Below are 22,225 nucleotides of genomic sequence, written 5' to 3'. Positions count from 1 at the left end.
GGACAGAAGAGCCTGGTAGGCTAGGGGCCATGAAGAGTTGGACACGACTAAGCAACTGAGCACAGACACACACAATCTTAGCAACTATGTGGATCCTTACTGTTTGGGACATCTGCTCTTCTCTTAATCACATTTATCCATTTAAAATCTTATTTCATTGTCAGATTGGTAAACTCCTTATTCTTGTATGGAAAGTTAGTGTGTTAGTAGACTTACTGACTTGAACCGAACACTTGGTTTAAGAGCCAGGGGCCAAGGGCAACAAAGAGGAAATGGAACAAAAGCTCTTCTTACGTTTCTGCTCTTTCCTTACCATTCCCTACTTCCCCAAAGTGAAGAAAAGCAGCCGTGTTTCCTAACTTCATCTAAATACATGGACCTGAAGGGCAAATTAAATGTCCCAACAAAATGTTAAAAAAAAAAAAAAAATTGGGGAGGAAAAATAAGATAATGCTCAGAAACAAACAGAAAAGTGTTTCCTTTCTTCCTGCCTCGTTTTTTGAGTATGAAAGGCAATCCCATTTCTGCCCTGAAATTAGAGGTCCTCAGATACGCAGGAATGCTAGTCACATCATGTCAATAGCAAGCCACGCTTGTCCCAAGTCCTACTGAGAAACAATGCCAATTATCTCAAGGCTCAGCATTCTATGAAGTCGTTTTTCATGGCTGCCACTTTTAGCAGGGTTATTAAAAAGATTCTGTACACTTACCTTAGGGTCAAAACAAGTAAAACAATCCCAGTAGATGTTAGGAAGCCAAGCACCAACACATAACGGATGCTGACACTTAGCTAAAGCTGGGTAGCCACAGGGAAGGTGATGGACTAAAGACTTCAGTCTGATTTCAGAGCAGAGACTCTCCCTTCCCCTCAAAAGAGAGCTGATGCTACCAGACACATGGTTCCCAAGAAGGAACCACAAATTTAAGACTCCAGTTGTTGGAGACCATGGAGGAATATGTTTCCCCATCTCATTTTATTCTGGCATAGACCTAGTGCTCGGGAAGTAAGGGCATTTGACTCCAGTTTATAGAGATTCTATAACTTCAGTCACTTGTCCAACCCAAGTGTGCCCTTTGTCACTCAAACTCTCATTGTCATTTTACATAGTAGACAAATGTACATTTCAGACATTTTATTTTTCTTATTCTAACATTAGGCTCTGGTAAGTACAAAAGGTCACAAATACAAAAATTTCTGTATAACTCCTCGGTAGTTAAAAAACCCAGGAGAAGGAAACAATTTTTTAAGTTGGGTAACATTCATCTTAAATATCTGAGGGACAGTATTCCTCAGGAATGGCTATAAAAATAGTAAAAAATGATTTCACTGCAATTAAGTCAAAATTTTTGATGGCTCTTTTCACTTGGTTCAGGATATCTGTCTCTCAACATTTACTCTGGATGGATTCCTTACTTCTGTTATAAAATCCAATTCCCCGTCTCTTCAGTGCTTTCAAGGAGACACCTTCATTTTCAGCCTGTGATGCTCTGATCAAAGTAAGATTCTAATGCCAGCTTCAGAAGCAAGAAAAGCCAGATTTAGATATATAGTTATTATCCTTTCCAATATTGAAAGGAATGCTAAAAAAGAGGGATGAATTTTCCATATTAGTGCTAATTTCTCCTTATAAAGACTTAATTTTCATACTCATACTAGATGAATTACATTTAATGAGTTTTTATTTTTTCAAAATATTTCAAAAACTTTTCTGTGAAAAGATTAAGTTTTCCTATCCCTAGGATACTGAGTGAATAAAAATGACATCTGGGAACAGGGGAAGTCCAAGTTTATCTGTTTTCTTACCTAGGAACCTGTTGAACATAGAGAACTGAGATCTTCAAGGACTTTGTTCAATAGCTCTAGATATCACTGAGATTACAGAAACAAAACCAAAAATCTCATTTTATTTAATCACAGATAATAAAAATACGGACAGGATGTTGTAGACATGAAGAACAGACAAACACTGGGAAGCCCAATCAGAAGCTGACTCACAGCTTAGACTTTTTTTTCCTCTGCTTAATGAGAAACAAATTATCATTGCTATCCTCCTCCAAGCAGCTCTCCTTTTTCTTATGCTTGCCCCGCTTGCCCTCCTTGGGCAGCCTGTCTTCTCTTGGCTTGAGGTAATGTGATGAGTGGTGAAAGGGCTTGTGAGGCTTCTGCGTTCTGGAAGTGCCAGGAGTAGAGTGGACTTTGAGGCCCCTGGGGAAGTCCTCATCGTCTTCATGACACCTGGCAGCCTTTCTGTGCTTCTCACGTTCTCTCATGTTCCTGCTCATGGTTTCTTTTTGGGTTTCTTTCTTTTCTTGAGGCCACCTGTTGTTTTTCCATGAGGCATGGCTTGTTCTCATATCACGGGGCCTCTTATCTGCTGCTTCCACATGAGGCCTCTTGAACTTCCTTGGCAAGTCCCCATTTTTCTGGAGTTCTGGAAAACATAAAAGTATTTCTGCATATTCAGCAGTTAGACTGGCATAGCATATTCAGAGCTTTCACTGGTCTGTAAATAACTCAGCAGAGAGGAAAGCCAGATACTTAAATGCATTAATGATATGACATTCTAAAGAGCCCTTACTAAGGTTAAAATCACTCACTAAAAACTCAGTGGTTGTAGTTCTATATTTCCAAACATGAAAAACATCCAGATATCCAATGATATTTATTTTGCTCAACACAGTTTAACTAGGTTAAACAATGGAGACAGAGATCAGTGAGAGAAGTAATCATTTTAGCTTCGTGAAGAAAAGTCATGTCTGACCAACTCAAGTTCCTGTAGTGATAAAGCGAGAGTCCTTGATGATAAGGTGAAGCAATGTAGAAAATGGCCTTCTGACAGTTTCATATGACATTTCAACTATCCTCTGAAGATAAAGTCTGGCCACAGTACTTATAGGTGAATGCCATACTGGACAGCAGATTATTCCTCAGAGTAAAGATCACTAGCTTGGAGACCGAGTGTGCACATGTGCATGCACTTGTATATCCAAGAGGTTTAAGTGCCAGATCTGACGTTCTATTTTGTCAGGACTTGGCGCTCTTACTGCAAATATCTGATGTAGTGATTCTGAAGGGATAAGTGGGAGGTGAGGGTACAGTGAGAGATGAAAAGTTATATCAACAGAACCTTGAAAGATTACAGAAATCACCAATAAAAAAAAATGAGGTGGAGTATGAAGTAGTATATTTAGGGAACAAAAATGAATTCTAGAATACAAAGCAAAAGTAAGTAATTACTTATAGACTTCAGTATAAAACACAAAGTCCACTATAGCGAGCCTCAAAGTGGATCTGTATCACAGGGTTGTCAATAACTAAAAGATGGGAAATACAGAAAAGTATAGAGAAAATAAAAGAGAAAGCACACACAACCCTTTAATCCAGAGATGGCATTTTGGTGCATTTCTTTGTAATCTTTTAAAAATTCAGCTGCTAATCATTATCTTCTTATACTGTAATTTCTCTATATATAGTTGAGATAAACTTTATATAAAATAAAATATGTAAAATATGCAGGAGTTGGAAGTGAGTCATCTACTTTTCTCTAGAATTCGTGTCTTCATTTTGAAAGGACTGAACTCAGAGAGTCAGGAAAAGAATAATGAAAAGGCCAAGGGTCAACAATGTATGAGCAAACATGAAAAATACAGAACTATTTGGTCCTGAAGGCAAAAAAAGTAACTTTGTAAATCATCTTGAAGTATATAGCAAGAAAGAAGAGACGTAGAGAGAATAGATGTAAATTATAAAACAATTTGGTGAGAAAGAGCATTATGTTAGCAATGGCAAATAAAGAAATGGAGGGTGACTGTGGATCTGGAGCTCTGCTTATAATGGTGGCCAATAAAAAATGACTTCTTTGGGGAAGCTCTAGGAATCACCGAGCAGAGAAAGCTTTTTCTTTGCTTGAAAAATACTAGAGGGAAAACATAATTACTTGTTGAAAAGAAAAATCTCAAAGGAGCCTTTAAAAATTCTGCATGCATAAATGGACAAAAGTGTTTTTCTGGACATTTTCTAAAATAATCACAGTGTGAGAAAAATGTTCATTGTGAACAGATTATAATGCAGGATTTTTGAAGTGAGTGCTTGACTTCTGGAGATCAAGAAAGTTCCAGTTTCTACAGTAATTATTAAAAACATTTCCCATGGTAACCAAAGGACCACAAAGCAGTTTGCAAAGATAGCACAAAAAAAAAAAAAAAAAAAAAGGCAAGAAATTTAGGAACTATTGCAAAGGCGATTAAGGAAAAAATCTAGTAACATACCTTTCACTTTTCGTTTTATTCTCTGATCTCTCTCCCGGATTTCGTATTTGTCATCATAGTAATAGATGAATGGAGATGTTGGAAAGGTCTGGTTAAACATTCGTCTTTCTGTACATTCCTGCAAATTGTATTTGAAATTATGATGTCATAAGGTCACACTGTTCAGATAACCATTTGGTAAGATTATGGACCACTGTAATTAAGAGATGAGCCCTGCATCACTCATATGCACTATGGCCACAGGCTGTGGTTTGCTGAGACACTGGGAGGATCAAACACTCAATTGTGCTTACATGCTAGTCTTTCAGGCTTGGGTTTTCTTCCTTTACTTCTTTACCTATGAAACCCTTCTGATATTTTTAAAGTTTTTCCTGCCAACATTCTCCCCCAGCAGTGCCTTGTTCTTCTGTTAGAGGGTTTGTTTCATTTGAAATTGTTTTATCAGTCCTTTGCATCTCTGTCTCTTCCAACAGCCTTCCTTCAAGTGCTTCTCCTCTTCTTCTTCTCATCACATTTACACTCTGATGTGGGGCTAAATTCTTAGACTTTTGCTCTTTTTCGTTCACACAAGTGGTTTTTGCAAGCTTATTTTAAGTCAACATCCACTGCTCACAAGGGCAGTGATTCTTATAGTGGGGAGCAGGGTGGTGAGAAATGCTGGGCTGGATGAAGCACAAGCTGCAATCAAGATTGCCAGGAGAAATATCTATAACCTCAGATATGCAGATGACACCACCCTTATGGCAGAAAGCGAAGAAGAAAGACCCTCTTGATGAAAGTGAAAGAGGAGAGTGAAAAAGTTGGCTTAAAGCTCAACATTCAGAAAACTAAGATCATGGTATCCAGTCCCATCACTTCATGGCAAATAGATGGGTAAACAGAGGAAACAGTGACAAACTTTATTTTCTTGGTCTCCAAAATCACTGCAGATGGTGACTGCAGCCATGAAATTAAAAGACACTTGCTCCTCAGAAGAAAAGTTGTGACCAACCTAGACAGCATATTAAAAAGCAGAGACATTACTTTGTCAACAAAGGTCCATCTAGTCAAAGGTATGGTTTTTCCAGTGGTCATGTATGGATGTGAGAGTTGGATGGTAAAGAAAGTTGAGCGCTGAAGAATTGATGCTTTTGAGCTGTGGTGTTTGAGAAGACTCTTGAGAGTCCCTTGGACTGCAAGGAGATCCAACCAGTCCATCCTAAAGGAAATCAGTCCTGAATATTCATCGGAAGGACTCATGTTGAAGCTGAAACTCCCAACACTTTGGCCACCTGAGGCAAAGAATTGACTCATTTGAAAAGACCCTGATGCTGGGAAAGACTGAAGGCAGGAGAAGGGGACAACAGAGGATCAGATGGTTGGATGGCATCACTGACTCAATGGACATAAGTTTGAATAAACTCTGGGAGCTGGCGATGGACAGGGAGGCCTGGTGTGCTGCAGTCCATGGGGTCGCAAAGAGTCAGACACGACTGAGCGATTGAACTGAACTGAACTGAGGGTGGTGGTGGGTTTGTCTAGCTTGAAAGTGCTCCTATATGATTTTGAAGGAAATCTTTCTCCTCTTTGCTCCCCCTACTCATGAAAACATCACTCCTCTCACTCACCCCACTCTCCTTCCTCTGGTCTTCTGGTGGTTGCCAGTTCCTAAATCCACATCCTTGGCCTGAGCCATGTCCCATGTAGTAGGCTTTGTTTATCCTGATCTGTGACAAAGATCCATTCAACTTGTTGCAAACCAAATAATGTCTTTCATTTGAAAAAGGCTGCTCTCTGGAACCTTTCACTTCTGTCTTCTGCGATCCTGCCTAAAATTTACCATAAACATTCAGTACTTCTTCAGTTCAGTCGCTCACTCATGTCCGACTCTTTGCGACCCCATGTACCGCAGCACACCAGGGGCCTCCCTGTCCACACCAACTCCCGGAGTTTACCCAAACTCATGTCCATTCAGTTGGTGATGCCATCCAACCATCTCATCCTCTGTAGTCCCGTTCTCCTCCTGCCTTCAATCTTTCCCAGCATCAGGGTCTTTTCAAATGAGTCAGCTCTTCGCATCAGGTGGCCAAAGTATTGGAGTTTCAGTTTCAGCATCAGTCCTTCCAATGAATATTTAGGACTGATTTCCTTTAGGATGAACTGGTTGCATCTCCTTACAGTCCAAAGGACTCTCAAGAGTCTTCTCCAACACCACAGCTCAAAAGCATCAGTTCTTCGGCGCTCAGCTTTCTTTATAGTTCAACTCTCACATCCATACATGACTACTGGAAAAACCATAGCCTTGACTAGATGGACCTTTGTTGGCAAAGTAATGTCTCTGCTTTTTAATATGCTGTCTAGGTTGTCAGTACTTCTTAGCTAGGTACTAAAGAAAAGTTAAAGTACAAGTAGCCCCTGCTTTTTAAAAGTTCGCTTTACATTGACTTGAATCTGATTCATGTCAATGTATGGCAAAACCAACACAATATTGTAAAGTAAACAAATAGATAAATAAATTTAAAAAATTTTTTCGCTTTACACTGCTTCACTTTTATGAAAGACTTGTTTTCACTAACAGAAAGAACTATGAAGCCGATTTTCACCTTTGTAAGAAAAGGTGAAAAGTGAAAATAGCTTTTAGCATGTTTTGCAGCAACCATTATACAGTGAGTAACCGGAGTAGCTTTTTCATACTGTTCATACTGCAAGGAGATCAAAGCAGTCAATCCTAAAGGAAATCAATCCTGAATATTCATTGGAAGGATTGATGCTGAAGCTGAAACTCCAATACTTTGGCCACCTGATGCGAAGAACTGACTCATTGGAAAAGATCCTGATGCTGGGAAAGATTGAAGGCAGGAGGAGAAGGGGACAACAGAGGAAGAGATGGTTGGATGGCATCACCAACTTGATGGACATGAGTTTGAGCAAGCTCTGGGAGCTGGTGACGGACATGGAGTTGCAAAGAGTTGGACACGACTGACTGAACTGAACTGACTGGCGCAAGAGTGGTGGCCATCAAGCTTCCTCCTCATAAACTACACTCAGCATCTCAGCATCAATTCGCCATAGCTTTGAACTGTGTCTGTGAGCATCTGTGTTTTATCTCCACTTATTTTTTGCACTCATTGGAAAGATGTGTTATAAGGTAACTGCTTCTCTGCTTTACAGCTACTTTGGTTTAGGTAAGGTTTCACAGGAACACTCTACTTTAAGATAATGGAGGCTATCTTAGGAAGAAAATATATGAATTACCTGCATAGAATTTAGCTGATTTATAATAACTCTGTCATTATATACTCAAGTTGTAATTCTAAGATACCTGATCAAGCTGGCAGCCATACACTTAAGAGACATAATTTGTAATTTAAAGAACTAGGAATCATTTTAAATACACACTAAAGTACAGAAAATAAAGTAATGGAAATATATACCTAACCATGTAGCTTTATCAAATCAACATTTACTGTTAATTCAGTTCTCTTCCCACAAGGCATTAATGATAGAATTGAGATCTTCTGTGTAACTGTCCTTCCCACTTCCCATTTATCTCCTTCCCTTTCCAGAAGCCACCATGGTCTTAAAGTTGGTGTCTGCCATTCCCATGCTTTAATACTTTACTATTAATTTGCTATTAATAAATATGCCAATAAACAACATTATAAGTTTGAAGTGTTCAGATTTCATAAAAATGGTAACATTCTGTAAATATTTTTAAGTAGCTTTAGGTTATAATAGCTTCACAAGATAAGTTGAGTAGTATTCTTTTGGATTATCTATCTATCTGTTTGGTAAAACTTGACTACAAACCTACCTGGTTCTGGTATATTTTGGTGGGGAGAATTTTGATTATTAATTCAATCTTTTTAGTGGTATTGGTTCATGTAGGTTTGTTCTTCTGCAGTCAATTTGATTAGTTCATATTTTTCCGTAGAGTTATTTATTTTATTTGTATTTTCAGATTTAACATTGAACTTTATTTTGGCCATGTGGCAAGCGGGATCTCAGCTCCATGACCATGGATTGAAACCTATGGCCGCTGCAGTAGAAGCACAGAGTCTTAACCACGTGATAGCTAGGGAAGTCCCTATTGCTGAACTTCATGAAGTTTATACAGTATTCTTCTATAATTAAAAAATTATACTGTATTTCAAGCTATTTACACTTTTCACTCATCATTTATTTGTATCTTTTCCTTTTCTTTGATAAGCTTTTCCAGAAGTCTCTCTCTTTTCTTTTGAAAAGAGAATGTTTTCAAAGAACCAGCTTTTGGTTTTAATGATGTTATTTAATCTCGTTTTCTATTTCAGTAATTTAGTTCATTATAATTTTCTTCTTCTATCTTTAGATCTAACCTGCTGTTGACTTTCTGACTCTTTTTGGGTATTGAAAGTTATAAGGCAAACCTACATGGTAACATAAAGAATTGCTTTTATAAATCTCTATCCACGGTGGCACCAAGTTTCCAGAATAAAGGACATTCATAAAAGATTTAGGTCTAATATTCTGCTATAGCTTGAACATTTATGTGTCCCCTCAATCCAATTCATGTGTTGAAATATAAACCCCAAGGTGATGGGATTAGGAGGTGGACCCTTTGGGACCATGATTAGATCATGAGGGTGGAACTTTTATAAAAGAGATTCCCACAGAGCTCTCTATCCTCTTCCACCATGTGAGGACACAGCAAGAAAGGGAGGAAGCGGCCCTCACCAGACACTGATTCTGCACCATGATCTTGGTAAAAAATAAATTCCGGTGGTTTATAAGCCTACTCAGCCTATGGTAGCTTGTTTATAGCAGTCTGAATGGACTAAGACAGATTCTAATTGTAAAATATAAAGAGCAAATGAGAAGCCTGCCAGGCTCCTCTGTCCATGGGATTTCCCAGGCAAGAATACTGGAGTGGGTTGCCATTTCCTCCTCCAGGGGATCTTCTCAACCCAGGGATTGAACCTAGGTCTCAAATGTCTCCTACACTGCAGGTGGATTCTTTACCCACAACCCATCCTGGAAGCCTAAGAGCAAATCACAATTACAAAAAGGTACTAGTACTCTTATACTCCCAGCACCCCATTCATCCTGGAGTGGTCTCCTTATACAGTGACCACCGTTTCCTATCAGTTTGCCTCATATTGAGCTGCTTATGATCATCTCTCCCTCTCCAATTAGAGAGCGAGTGGAATTAGAGAAGGGAGCAATCACATTTACCTTAGAGTATCTTTCACATGAAGAAGCTATTTATTAACATCTGTACAGCTGAATTTCTGAAACTGAAGGGGAGGCATCCTCAGACATCTGGTAACTACCTACCTACACAGTCTCCTATTTGGATCCTGTATAGTCTAGACTGATGTGGCTATACAGAGTTATAGAGTACTACAAACATTTTCCAAAGCTACATGTAAATTATATTTTGATTATTCACATCGCTGGTCCCCTCCATTAGCGCAGACAATTGATAGTTGGCTATATAATTTATCTACTATTGTGGATTAGCCACACCACTGATCTTCTTCATTAGTGTGGATAGTCTAGAGTTCTTCATCTATGGCAGTGATAAGGCTGCCAAATTTGCTTTATTGTAAATTAAAAATCATCTAAATCTAGATTTCAGGGACAAATTCCAAATGATTTTAATATATTTCCTATCTCCATTAACAGGAGTGACTAGTAAGCAGTATGTGTTCAACTATAATTGTTTTTCCTTAATTGAACAAACATAAATGCTGAAATTATACTCTGCTTCTTTAAAGAGGTAAGCAAGCATAAATGATACATCTATGTGATTTGTGTGGCAGTGGACTGCTTATGTGAAAATGTTCACTAAACAGTATTAGCAACATCTGAGTTTTGGCAACAAGGAACACAGAGCAGAAAAAGATCTGGAGATGATAACTTTGCAAAAAAATTTAAAATTCTCTAACTAGGTTTTCAGTGTGAGCTCTATAAAAGTGAAGTTATATCAGTGACACAAGTACATTCACATTGTTGTGCAACTCTCATCATTATCCACCTCCTGAAATTTTCACCTTCCTAAACTAAAACTCTGTCCTTATTAAACACTGACTCCTCATTCCCCCTCCCACATCCCCAGCACCTACAATGTAAGTCACATGGTTGTCAGCAGTACAGCAAAAATTACAACTAAGGGTCAGAACTCCATCCTAGCTTTCATATTCTATCCCTCACTTCATAGTTCTACTGTCCCAATAAGGAAGGAAAACTTCATCTGTTGATGGACTCTGTCCCACGCTTTTTCTTCTCCAGACTTTTTATCTCTCTCCATATCATAGAGCTCTACCCTGGTGAAGTGCCATGGTCAGAACTCAAGATGTGATCTGCAATACCACTCCATCTACTGGTCATACCTCTAGCCATTTTGAGGGCTCCCTACTTCTGTATGCTTTCCACTTCCTGTCATCAGATCTGATTTGATGTCAGTTTATTTTGGTTTCTAGGCTGTCAGAAGCCTATCTGGAGACTGGGAGTGTATTTCTCTGTACAGATTTTCTATTTCTTATGCCACTGCCTTTCCTCCTCTTCCTCAAGATTCCCAGAATGTATGGGCTGTGAATTGATTCTTACTGCATCCCATCTCTGCAATGAGCTGCTGCTTATTCATACTTAATGAAGTAACTGGCTAGGAGTCTCACTCCCACCTCACAGCTTCTGTTTTGACACCTCAGCATCTAGAACACAGGTTTAGCCCTTTCAGATAGGGTTAGAAAATATGCAGGTGGGATAGGGAATCTGGGCATGTGTGGGGTGGGCAGGCTGGTTGACAAGGCAGCACCCCTCTATCCTTCCACCAGTGAGTGTTGGGGTTTGCATGTAAGTGGTAAAGATTTCAGTGAACACAGTACCAGAGAAAACCAGAGATACTGGAGAACTATGTAGAAAATCTAAAATCACGATTTTGCTGGGTCAAAGTATTATCAATCCTTGAATTTCCTGAGAATTGTAAACCATTCTATTAACTAGTATTATTTGTCTGAATAATTCTATGAGCTGTATTTGTTTTAGATTAACCTGCATGTATATTTAAAACAAATATAGGAATGTGCTCTGTCAGATCTATTACTCTGGTAGGGATGGAAGAAGTAAATCAGTTGAAAATATACTTAAGTCTTACTTCAAGATATTAGTTTATAAAAAAAAGGTTAAGTGTTTAGAATTATTCTTTTCAAGTTCACCCTTTAGCAATCACTCCTAAGCAACAGAACGCTTTATGTCCAAATTACCACTTAAACTTACATGTCCATAATGGCCTTCTTGCCCACAGTTGTAGCAATACACTAAGGTTGATTGTCCAGAAGGGGTCTTTGGCTTTTTAGGTGGTCCAGGTTTGGTCTGCAAAATGAATATTTGTGAAGATTTAGTGAATGTCAGGGGGAAACTAAAACCTCATACTTTCTAAAAGAACTTTTTTTAGGTAAAAGATTCCTTAGAAACACTGCCTCCTACAGTTTAGTGTGGAGAACCCATATTCAGATGGTTCTGTGTGATTAAAGTGTGTAACATGATAACAATTCTTTTATTCTTAACATCAACATGTTCTTTCCTCACCCTCCTCGCTCCTCCTTCCGTTCAGCGTTGTGCCCAATACTGTGACTGTGTTATGTATTAGGTATCTCAGATAAAGGAGAATAAAAGCCTAGTAGAATGTGACAGACATATAAACAGATGGGTTTAGTCGCTAAGTCATGTCCGACTCTGTGACCCCATGGACTTTAGTCTGCCAGGCTCCTCTGTCCATGGGATTCTCCAGGCAAGAATACTGGAGTGGGTTGCATTTCCTTCTCCAGGGGATCTTCCCGACCCAGGAATATAAATAGATAATGGCAAACAATGTAAACACAGTGATAGAAGCATAGATAAAGTATTAATCAACTGACAAAAGGGATCCATTATTGGATGGGATGAGGAACTCAGGCAAAGCTTCCCTTGAAATATAAAATTTAAATTTACTCTTAAAGAATTAGGCATATATCAAATGGAAAATTTTGGGTAGAGGGTAAGGAGAAATTAGAATGCTTTTCAGGTTTCTAACTTGGGGAAACTAGTGAGTAGTAGTGTCAACAACTGATTCAGAAAAGGTAGGAAAAGAGGGCAGAGTCAATTTAGAGGGAAAGATGATGAAGTCTGTTTTGGATGTTGAGCATCTCGGTTGAGACAGATGTCCACCAGGAAGTTATCTGTTTTAAGATAAGGTTTAGGAAACATGTCTGAGCTAAATTAGATCTGAAAGTAAGCTACACAACAGCTGAGGTTGAAATGACCAGAGTGTTCAGAATCACCGCAGCCAGTTGAATAGCAGTGAGCTAAAGTTGGAACCCCTGAGCACAGCAACACGAGAAGGGCAGGCAGAAAAGCCTATGAAAGAGACAAAGGAGGAGAGGTTAAAGAACGCAAGCCACAGAGAATATAGTCATATATCTTAGAGTAGTTCCAAGATGGATGAACTGATCTATGATGTCAAATATAGCAGAGAGGCCTAGTGAGATTAGAACTGAGAAACACCCATGAGATTTGTCATTGTTCATGGATAATCTCATTGTGAGAATTTTGGAATTTGCCAGAAGGTAGAGAGAATAGAAGGCAATGGGTTGAAGAGTGAAGGAGATGCACTCAAAGGTGGTAGAACTACAAAGAAGAGCAAGGAAATGATAACCCACAAAAGCCAGGACGGTGATTACTTCCTGTGGGGAGAGAATAGAGCACAGAGGATTTCAGGGTAGCGGTAATTTTCTATTTTTGAACACACTGGTGTCATATAACTTGAATGGAAGTTATATAACTAATTTATTAAATTGTACACATATGTTTGATGCACTTTTCAGGACGTATATTACATTTCATAATAAAAAAAGTTTAAAAAATGAATGGAAGTTGAAGAAAAGTGGAGAGGAGGTGAAAGTGAAATTCGCTCAGTTGTGTCCTACTCTTTGTGACCGCATGGACTCCATGGAATTCTCCAGGCCAGAATACTGAAGTGGGCAGCCTTTCCCCTCTCCAGGAGATCGTCCCAACCCAGGGATCCAACCCAGGTCTCCCACATTGGAGGTGGATTCTTTACCAGCTGAGCCACAAGGGAAGCCTGGAGAGTAGGTATATATTACTTTATGAAGCATATATAAGAAGGGGCAAAATAAGATCTGTCAGGACCAAGGGAGAGGATTTGGCAGAGTTTGTTAGTAGAATGGAAGAGATCTGAACATGTGAGAAAGCTAGTAGAGATGGAGAAGTTGAAGACACAGAGAATGGATGGAGAGAGCAAAACTCCTGAAAAGGCAGGGGCTTTAAATAGGAAAAAAAACTAATTCCCCTCATATTTTTGGAGATTGGATGGATGAGAATAAACTTGAATAAGTTTATTTCTTGTATTCTTTATTGGGTACCAACAAAAGAGTGCCAATTAATTGGCCTGCCAACTAATTTTGTTATTTAATGTGCCAAATAGGTAGACTGTGGATGTTTTATTTTCCTGATATATGAAAATAAACTATAGGTTATAAAAGTAACCTTCTTCAAACAACTTTACTTTTAGCTCCTGTTTCCTAAAATGAAAAACTGGAGGATGACAGTAACCTGAAAGATGCTTTCTACTGAAAATACAAAATGGAATTTACAACTTCAGCTATTACAAATTGGGATATAATAAAAAACACAATCAACAAATATATCCTTCAATAAAAAATGGGGGTCATGAATTAAGACTAGCAAAAAGCCATTAAACACAGTTTTAACAGGCATGCACAGAAGCATATACCACTCATGCTCAGTGGCTTACGAATTTGTTCAGGTAGCAGAGTGCTGGGAAGACATGAAGTTAGTAAGGAGAAATAATTTTTCCATCTAAAAGATATTATTTGATGTGACATAAAATTTGCAACGATAAGCACATAATGGTTTAAGAGAAAGAAATAAAACCCAAAGAGATGGTACCATAGATGTGAAGGCAGAATGGAGAAGTTGTCAAGCGCTACTGATGAATCAAATACGACAAAGACTACAAAATCCATTGGATGTGGCAGCCAGGAAATTGTTGGCAACTGGAAACTGGTGTGAGCAGTTTCATTCGAGAGGCAGAGGCACAAGCCAGATTGTAAGGGGTTTATTACAAGTAGAAAGATGCTGAAGAACAGAATATAGATGACTATTTCAAGAAACCACATTGTGTATGAAAGAAAAGAAGGGGACAAGCAGAGCAAAATCTAAGTCCAAGGATGCCTCCATCAGTGACAATTATCAGAGTGTGAGGCACATGGCATGAGCATCTGTATATACTTTCCTTAAACCACCCAAAAGACAATTATTGAATGCCTAATACATGCCAGATATTGCTCTAAGATTAGCTAACGGACAAGAGAAAAATCAAATAAATAACCTAACTTTACACCTAAAGCAACTAGAAAAAGAAGAAATGAAGAACCCCAGGGTTAGTAGAAGGAAAGAAAGCATAAAAATTAGGGCAAAAATAAATGAAAAAGAAACAAAGGAGACTATAGCAAAAATCAACAAAACCAAAAACTGGTTTTTTGAGAAGATAAATAAAATAGACAAACCATTAGCCAAACTCATCAAGAAAAAAAGGGAGAAGAATCAAACCGACAAAATTAGAAATGAAAATGGAGAAATCACAACAGACAACACAGAAATATAAAGGATCATAAGAGACTACTATCAGCAACTATATGACAATAAAATGGGACAACTTGGAAGAAATGGACAAATTCTTAGAGAAGTAAAACCTTCCAAAACTGAACCAGGAAGAAATAGAAAATCTTAACAGACCCATCACAAGCATGGAAATCAAAACTGTAATCAAAAATGTTCCAACAAACAAAAGCCCAGGACCAGATGCCTTCACAGGTGAATTCTACCAGAAACTCAGAGAAGAGCTAACACTTGTCCTACACACTCTTCCAGAAAACTGCAGAGGAAAGTAAAATCCCAAACTCATTCTATGAGGCCACCATCACCCTAATACCAAAACCAGACATAGATTCCACAAAAAAAAAAACCAAAGAAAACTACATGCCAATATCACTGATGAACATAGACGCAAAAATGCTCAACAAAATTCTAGCAAACAGAATCCAACAACATATTAAAAAGATCATACATCATGACCAAGTGGGCTTTATCCCAAGGATGCAAGGATTCTTCAATATTTGCAAATCAATCAATGTGATACACCACATTAACAAATTGAAAGATAAAAACCACATGATTATCTCAATAGATGCAGAGAAAGCCTTTGACAAAATTCAACACCCATTTATGATAAAAACTCTCCAGAAAGCAAGCATAGAAGGACCATAACGCAACATAATAAAAGCCATATATGATAAACCCATAGCAACATTATCCTCAATGGTGAAAAATTGAAAGTATTTCCCCTCAAGTTAGGAACAAGACAAGGGTGCACACTCTCACTACTATTATTCAACATAGTTTTGGAAGTTTTAGCCACAGCAATCAGAGAAGAAAAAGAAATATAAGGAATCCGGATTGGAAAGAAGTAAAACTCTCACTGTTTGCAGATGACATGATCCTCTACATAGAAAACCCTAAAGACAGCACCAGAAAATTACTAGAGCTAATCAATGAATATAGTAAAGTTGCAGGATATAAAATTAGTACACAGAAAACCCTTGCATTCCTATACACTAACAATGAGAAAACAGAAAGAGAAATCAAGGAAACAATCCTATTCACTATTGAGACAAAAAGAATAAAATATTTGGAATAAATCTACCTAACGAAACAAAAGACCTATATATAGAAAACTATAAAACACTGATGAAAGAAATCAAAGATGACAGGAATAGATGGAGAAATATACCATGTTCACGGATTGGAAGAATCAACACAGTGAAAATGAGTATATTACTCAAAGCAATCTGTAGATTCAATGCAATCCCTATCAAGTTACCAATGGTATTTTTCACAGAACTAGAACAAATAATTTCACAATTTGTATGGAAATACAAAAACCCTCGAATAGCCAAAGCAATCTTGAGAAAGAAGAATGGAACTGGAGGAATCAACCTGTCTGACTTCAGACTATACTACACAGCTACAGTCATCAAGACAGTATGGTATTGGCACAAAGACAAAAATATAGATCAATGGAACAAAATAGAAAGCCCAGAGATAAATCCACACACCTACGGACATCTCATCTTTGACAAAGGAGGCAAAAATATACAATGGAAAAAAGACAATCTCTTTAACAAGTGGTGCTGGAAAAACTGGTCAATCACCTATAAAAGAATGAAGCTAGAACACTTTCCAACACCATACACAAAAATAAACTCAAAATTAATTGAAGATCTAAATGTAAGATCAGAAACTATAAAACTCCTAGAGGAAAACGTAGGCAAAACACTCTCTGACATAAATCACAAGTAAGATCCCCTACCACCCACCTCCCAGAGTAATGGAAATAAAAACAAAAATAAACAAATGGGACCTAATTAAACTTAAAAGCTTTTGCACAACGAAGGAATGAAGGAAACTGCAAGCAAGGTGAAAAGACAGCCTTCAGAATGGGAGAAAATAACAACAAAGGAAGCAACTGACAAAGAATTAATCTCAAAAATATACAAACAGCTCATGTAGCTCAATACTAGAAAAATAAATGACCCAATCAAAAAATGGGCCAAAGAACTAAACAGACATTTCTCAAAAGAAGACATACAGATGGCTAACAAACACATGAAAAAATGCTCAACATCAAATGTTGAAATGCAAATCAAAACCACAATGAGGTACGATTTCACGCCAGTCAGAATGGCTGCTATCAAAAAGTCTACAAACAAAAATGCTGGAGAGGGTGTGGAGAAAAGGGAACCTTCTTACACTTGTTGGTGGGAATCCAAACTAGTACAGCCACTATGGAGAAGAGTGTGGAGATTCCTTAAAAAACTGGAAATAGAACTGCCAATATGAGCCAGCAACCCCACTGTTGGGGATACACACTGAGGAAATCAGAATTGAAAGAGACACGTGTACCCCAATGTTCATCGCAGCACTGTTCACAATAGCTAGGCCATGGAAGCAACCTAGATGTCCATCGGCAGATGAATGGATAAGAAAGTTGTGGTACATACACACAATGGAATATTACCCAGCTATTAAAAGAACACATTTGAATCAGTTCTAATGAGGTGGATGAAACTGGAGTCTATTATACAGAGTGAAGTAAGTCAGAAAGAAAAACACCAAACAGTATATTAATGCATATATATGGAATTTAGAAAGATGGTAATGATGACCTCATATGCGAGACAGCAAAAGAGACACAGATATAAAGAAGACTTTTGGACTCTGTGGGAGAAGGCGAGGGTGGGATGATTTGAGAGAATAGCACTGAAACATGTATATCACCATATGTGAAACAGATCACCAGTCCAAGTTAGATGCATGAAACAGGGCACTCAAAGCTGGTGCGCTGGGACAACCCAGAGGGATGGGATGGGGAGGGTGGTTCGGGATGGGGGATACATGTACACCCATGCTGATTCATGTCAATGTATGGCAAAAACCAGCACAACGCTGTAAAGTAATTAGCCTCCAATTAAAAAAAAAAAAAAGATTAGCTAATGGAGCAGTGAGAAAGACAAAAATTGCTACTTGCATCTCCAGTGGTGAAAGACAGATAAAATCAAGATACATACATATGGACAGTATCAGATAGTAATAAATGATATACAGGCAATTAAAATGTTATGTAAATGAGTCACTGGTGATGACTCAGACTGAGTACGGGGGAACTCTCACTGCGAAGGACATTTCTCATAATAACTCCACCAAGTATGTGATGACTGGGGAAATAGCATTTTAGGCATAAGGCATGGGAACAGGTAGTGAAAAGTCCTGAGGTGAGCATAAACTTGTTATATTTGAGTATCTGAAAAATATCTATAACTTGGAAGTGTGGTAGGTGAAGGAAAATTGGGAGAAAAGGAGGTTCTAGAGGTGAAAAGGGACCGTATCATAAATGAGGGTGAAGAGTGTTGGATTTAAGTGGCACAGGAAGCTAATGAGAAGCTAATGGTAGGTACTCAACAACTAACTGGTGACTGTTAGCACAGACTATAACCAGTGATGGCATAATCCATCCCCCAAATAATAAATGTTCTCTGGAAAACTTATCTATGTTTAAAAGTTTCTCTATGTCTGTGTTGCTGCTGCTGCTGCTAAGTCGCTTCAGTCGTGTCCGACTCTGTGCGACCCCATAGACGGCAGCCCACTAGGCTCCGCCATCCCTGGGATTCTCCAGGCAAGAATACTGGAGTGGGTTGCCATTTCCTTCTCCAGTGATGTCTGTGTAGATACATGACAATTTATCTCTGAGCCAAGATTTCTAGATTCATTCATGAGAAGGAAAATACTCTCACTTATATTTATTTCACTGAGTAAAGGTTCCATTGGTTCAAATCCTATGCAAAAGGATAAGGAAGTAATTATGAGGGGAGTTGATGAGAACCAAATTAGGAAGTATATCCAGACACTGGAACTTGACTTGACTGGTATGGATACAAGCAGGGACTTCCTCATATGCAGGGGCACCTGTACCCCTTACAATACTTTTGGCTTCTCCCTGGGAGTACAGAACACAAAGAAAGTCACACTACAACACAACTCTTCAGTGGTTCATTCCTGTCACTTCCTCTCAGAGTAGAGGCTACAGTGCTCTGGATCCCCTTTTCCTATGTCACCCTTTAATATACTAAACTGGTTATTCATTATTATCTGCTTCCCCATTCCTAGAATGCGAGATGCTAAGGACAGAGATCTTCATCTAGTCCACTCTGGATCCCTATGCCAAGATTCTAGAGTAAGTGTTGGCAAACCATGGCTGGCAGGCCAAATCTGGCCCACTGCCTGCTGTGTGTGACCCAAGAATGATTTTAACATTTTAAAATGGTTTGGCACTTTTAAACCGTTGGGAGTGGTTAAGACTCCGTGCTTCCACTGCAGGGGACACGAGTTTGATCCCTGGTTGGGGAACGAAGATCCCCCATGCTGCATGGTGCAGCCAAAAATAATAATGCATTATTAAATAAATAATACATTTTGATGGTCTCTCAGATTTGTATACATGTATCAAAACTGATCAAACTGTACACTTTAAATATGTGATGTTTACTGAAATTTAATTATACTTCAGTGAAGTTGGAAGAAATAAAAAATTAGAAAGGGATAATATTAAATCCATTTTCGGAGAGAGGTCTGTAATAAAAGACACATTTTTAGAATAGAAAAAATAAATGGTTTAAAAATCTTAAAAAAAGAATGTTTTGTAAGATGTGAAAATTATACACAATTCAAAATTCAGTGTCCCTAAGTGAAGTTTTATTGGAACACAGCCAGGCTGCTTTTCATGCTATAAAGATAGAGCTATGACAGAGACCAGTGACTGGCCTGCAAAGCTAAAATATTTACTACCTGGCTCTTGACAAAAAAAAAAAAAAGTCTGCCAACATCTCACCTAGAACACAGCACATGCTCAATAAATACCTGGTGCATGAGTAGATGTTACAGCCTCCAAAATTTTAGAAAGTGACAATGAATTATGCAGCCAATAAAAGTATTTAAAGTAGACATGAATGCTGAAACTCTGCTACTGATTGAGGATACACAGCAAAAGCTTAATGGAATTTCTCTGAGTTTACTTTACTGCTTAAGTTTGAGGAAACTGCAAAGAGTACCAATGCTGCTCTGTCTGTCTGCAGCACTCTTCCCCCAGACAAGCATGGTTAAGCTCCTTTGCCTCCTTCAAGTCTTGGCTCAGATGTCATTTTTTTTTGTAAGGCACTCCTGACCGCCCTATTTAACACTGCTAGCTCCCTCCAATTGGTGTTTCCTATCCTGTTTCACTACTTTTTTTTAAAACTCCAAGGCATTCACTACATCTGACACCTGTACTGTTTATGTATTTGGTTTGCCTGTCCCCTAACTTGCAGGGATGTTGTCTGTTTTCTTTTTTCAGTGTTGTACCCTCGCTCCTGGAACAGGCCTAGGTGTATAGTAGGAGTTCAGTAAGTATTAATAAATTAATAATCAGATAATGCATATATCAAGTACAAGGACCATGTAAGCATCCAATACATTTTAGTTATTTTTAATAGTCTGGATACTTTGGGAAATAATATTAATTTTTTTGTGTCATTAAGGGAGAACTCATAAAATTATGCTTTGATATATTAAAAAGGCTGAAAAAATTAATACAGCTTCGTAAGCTCTCATACTTCACCGTGAGGGTGAGTGATGTACTCTGGCAGTATCAGGAAGGAATTAGTAATACAAAGAGAATAGGAATCAGTCTTACAGAACCAGGAACAGAGAGATCCTTCTAATCAAGATTTTGAAACCATGTTTAATGTTGACACTTATTTTATTTTGAAAGTAATCTCATTCAAAAAGCTTCATATTTAGTCCTACTGTTCATTTATGCTCCTGGATGAAGTGCAAACATCTGAATGTTCATTCATCTGAATAATATCACTAGTTAAAAACTTCCATTATTATAATAAAAATAGCAACAGTATTTATATTGTGCTATGGAAATTCAAACTTTCACAATAATTAATTAGTAAATGACATGACAAATGCTATCTGCTGCTTTCATGTACTAGGACTTAATAGGAATGAAATCAGCCTAGATCTTACCTAATTAGAGAACATTTCTGTATTAGAAAATACAGTACTGAAAACTCAATAATGATTTCCAGTGGACAAGTTTTCATACTATGATCTAACAAAAATCTTACAGCTCTTTAAAGTGTTAGAAATAGAGATTTGTGACTCAATACTTCTGTCTTGGAGCATGTCTTTATTTTTAATTAACGGTAAAGGTCCAATTTAAAGCAGAATGTGTCAACTGATTAGCTCTAAGTTCAAAGTTCCGTCATACATGTCTGTACTGCAGACAAAAAGTTAAATGCAAGGGAATGAATGTAGTTGTTTAGAACTTTTTTTAAAGTTAAAAGATTTGTCTAAAGACTTGGATAACCAAATGAACTATTTATGAAAGCAGTTCTTTTTTTTTTTTTTTTTGGTTACAGACATTTAAATGATCTGTATTTGTAGGGTGATATCTTGGAGATTACTTTACCATCAATATATAGAAGTAATAACCTGGTAGATAGCATTACCTATGAAAGGTCCATCCCATCTGCTATTCTTGCTAAAAGCTTTTCATGCACCAGTAAACTCAGTAAATATCAGAAGATAAAGCGTAAGCCTACCACGCCACGGATTTACTCCTAATGTCTCCTCAAAGTGCAGCCCGATGCAACGATTACAAATGATTTTCTTCTAATGTCATTTTACATAACCCTTTTTTCTGCATGGGTAGTTAGTGCAGAATGAATGAATGAATGCCATTAAAACAGTTAATCATTATCTGGGACACTGGCCTTACTCCCTTCACTACCAGGAATCTCCATGACAAAGGCCAAGAGATCAAAACACCAGAGCTGCCTCAGTGTCCTATTTCTAACAGTAATTTTTTATGCAAATGAACCTGCTGGGGATCTCCCTCTGTGACCTTGGGCTGCCCTTATTTAGACTGACTTTGATCCAATGAGGGCTTGTATCTAGTTGAAGCTCATTACTATATAGGATCTGCAATCAATTTCATTAATTAAAGGGAATTTTCTACTTCTGTGAATGCAAAATAGACTTATTTTTATAATCATACATATGCTTAAAGATTAGACTGTTTTTTATTAATCTAATTTGTGATATGAATCTAGATTAAAAAGCAGATACATTAAGTGCTTGAAGTTAAATGTATTCATGACCAAATATAACACTGAGTAAAGCACTGAGCTTAGCTTCAGTCCTCCTGAACATCTGTATACACACCTCTCAAATCAATTATGCTTTTCATGCTTGAGAACTACCTTATTCTTTCAAAAATATTTCCAATTAATTTATTCTTTTAATAAACTCACTA

The 22,225-nt window shown here is 37.9% G+C and overlaps 1 protein-coding gene across 6 annotated transcripts in view; it reads right to left on the bottom strand.

Annotated features, from left to right (window-relative positions):
* Positions 1–1,118: 1,118 nt before the first annotated feature.
* Positions 1,119–22,225, bottom strand: part of ZCCHC7 (zinc finger CCHC-type containing 7) — a 240,347-nt gene continuing 219,240 nt past the window's right edge. For all 6 annotated transcript variants that reach the window (XM_081510583.1, XM_081510591.1, XM_081510601.1 and 3 more), the window contains 3 exons: positions 11,506–11,601; positions 4,270–4,387; positions 1,119–2,432 (listed from right to left, as the gene is read on the bottom strand). In XM_081510583.1, the coding sequence (XP_081366709.1) occupies positions 1,993–2,432; positions 4,270–4,387; positions 11,506–11,601 (654 nt within the window). In that variant the 3' untranslated portion in view covers positions 1,119–1,992. The remainder of the gene's footprint in view (positions 2,433–4,269; positions 4,388–11,505; positions 11,602–22,225) is intronic.

This window comes from Giraffa tippelskirchi, chromosome 1 (assembly GCF_054371585.1).
Source record: "Giraffa tippelskirchi isolate mGirTip1 chromosome 1, T2T-mGirTip1v1.2.pri, whole genome shotgun sequence".
Taxonomy (NCBI): Eukaryota; Metazoa; Chordata; class Mammalia; order Artiodactyla; family Giraffidae; genus Giraffa; species Giraffa tippelskirchi.
Note: the sequence above shows the minus strand (reverse complement) of the source record. Positions and strands in the feature narration are given on the sequence as shown.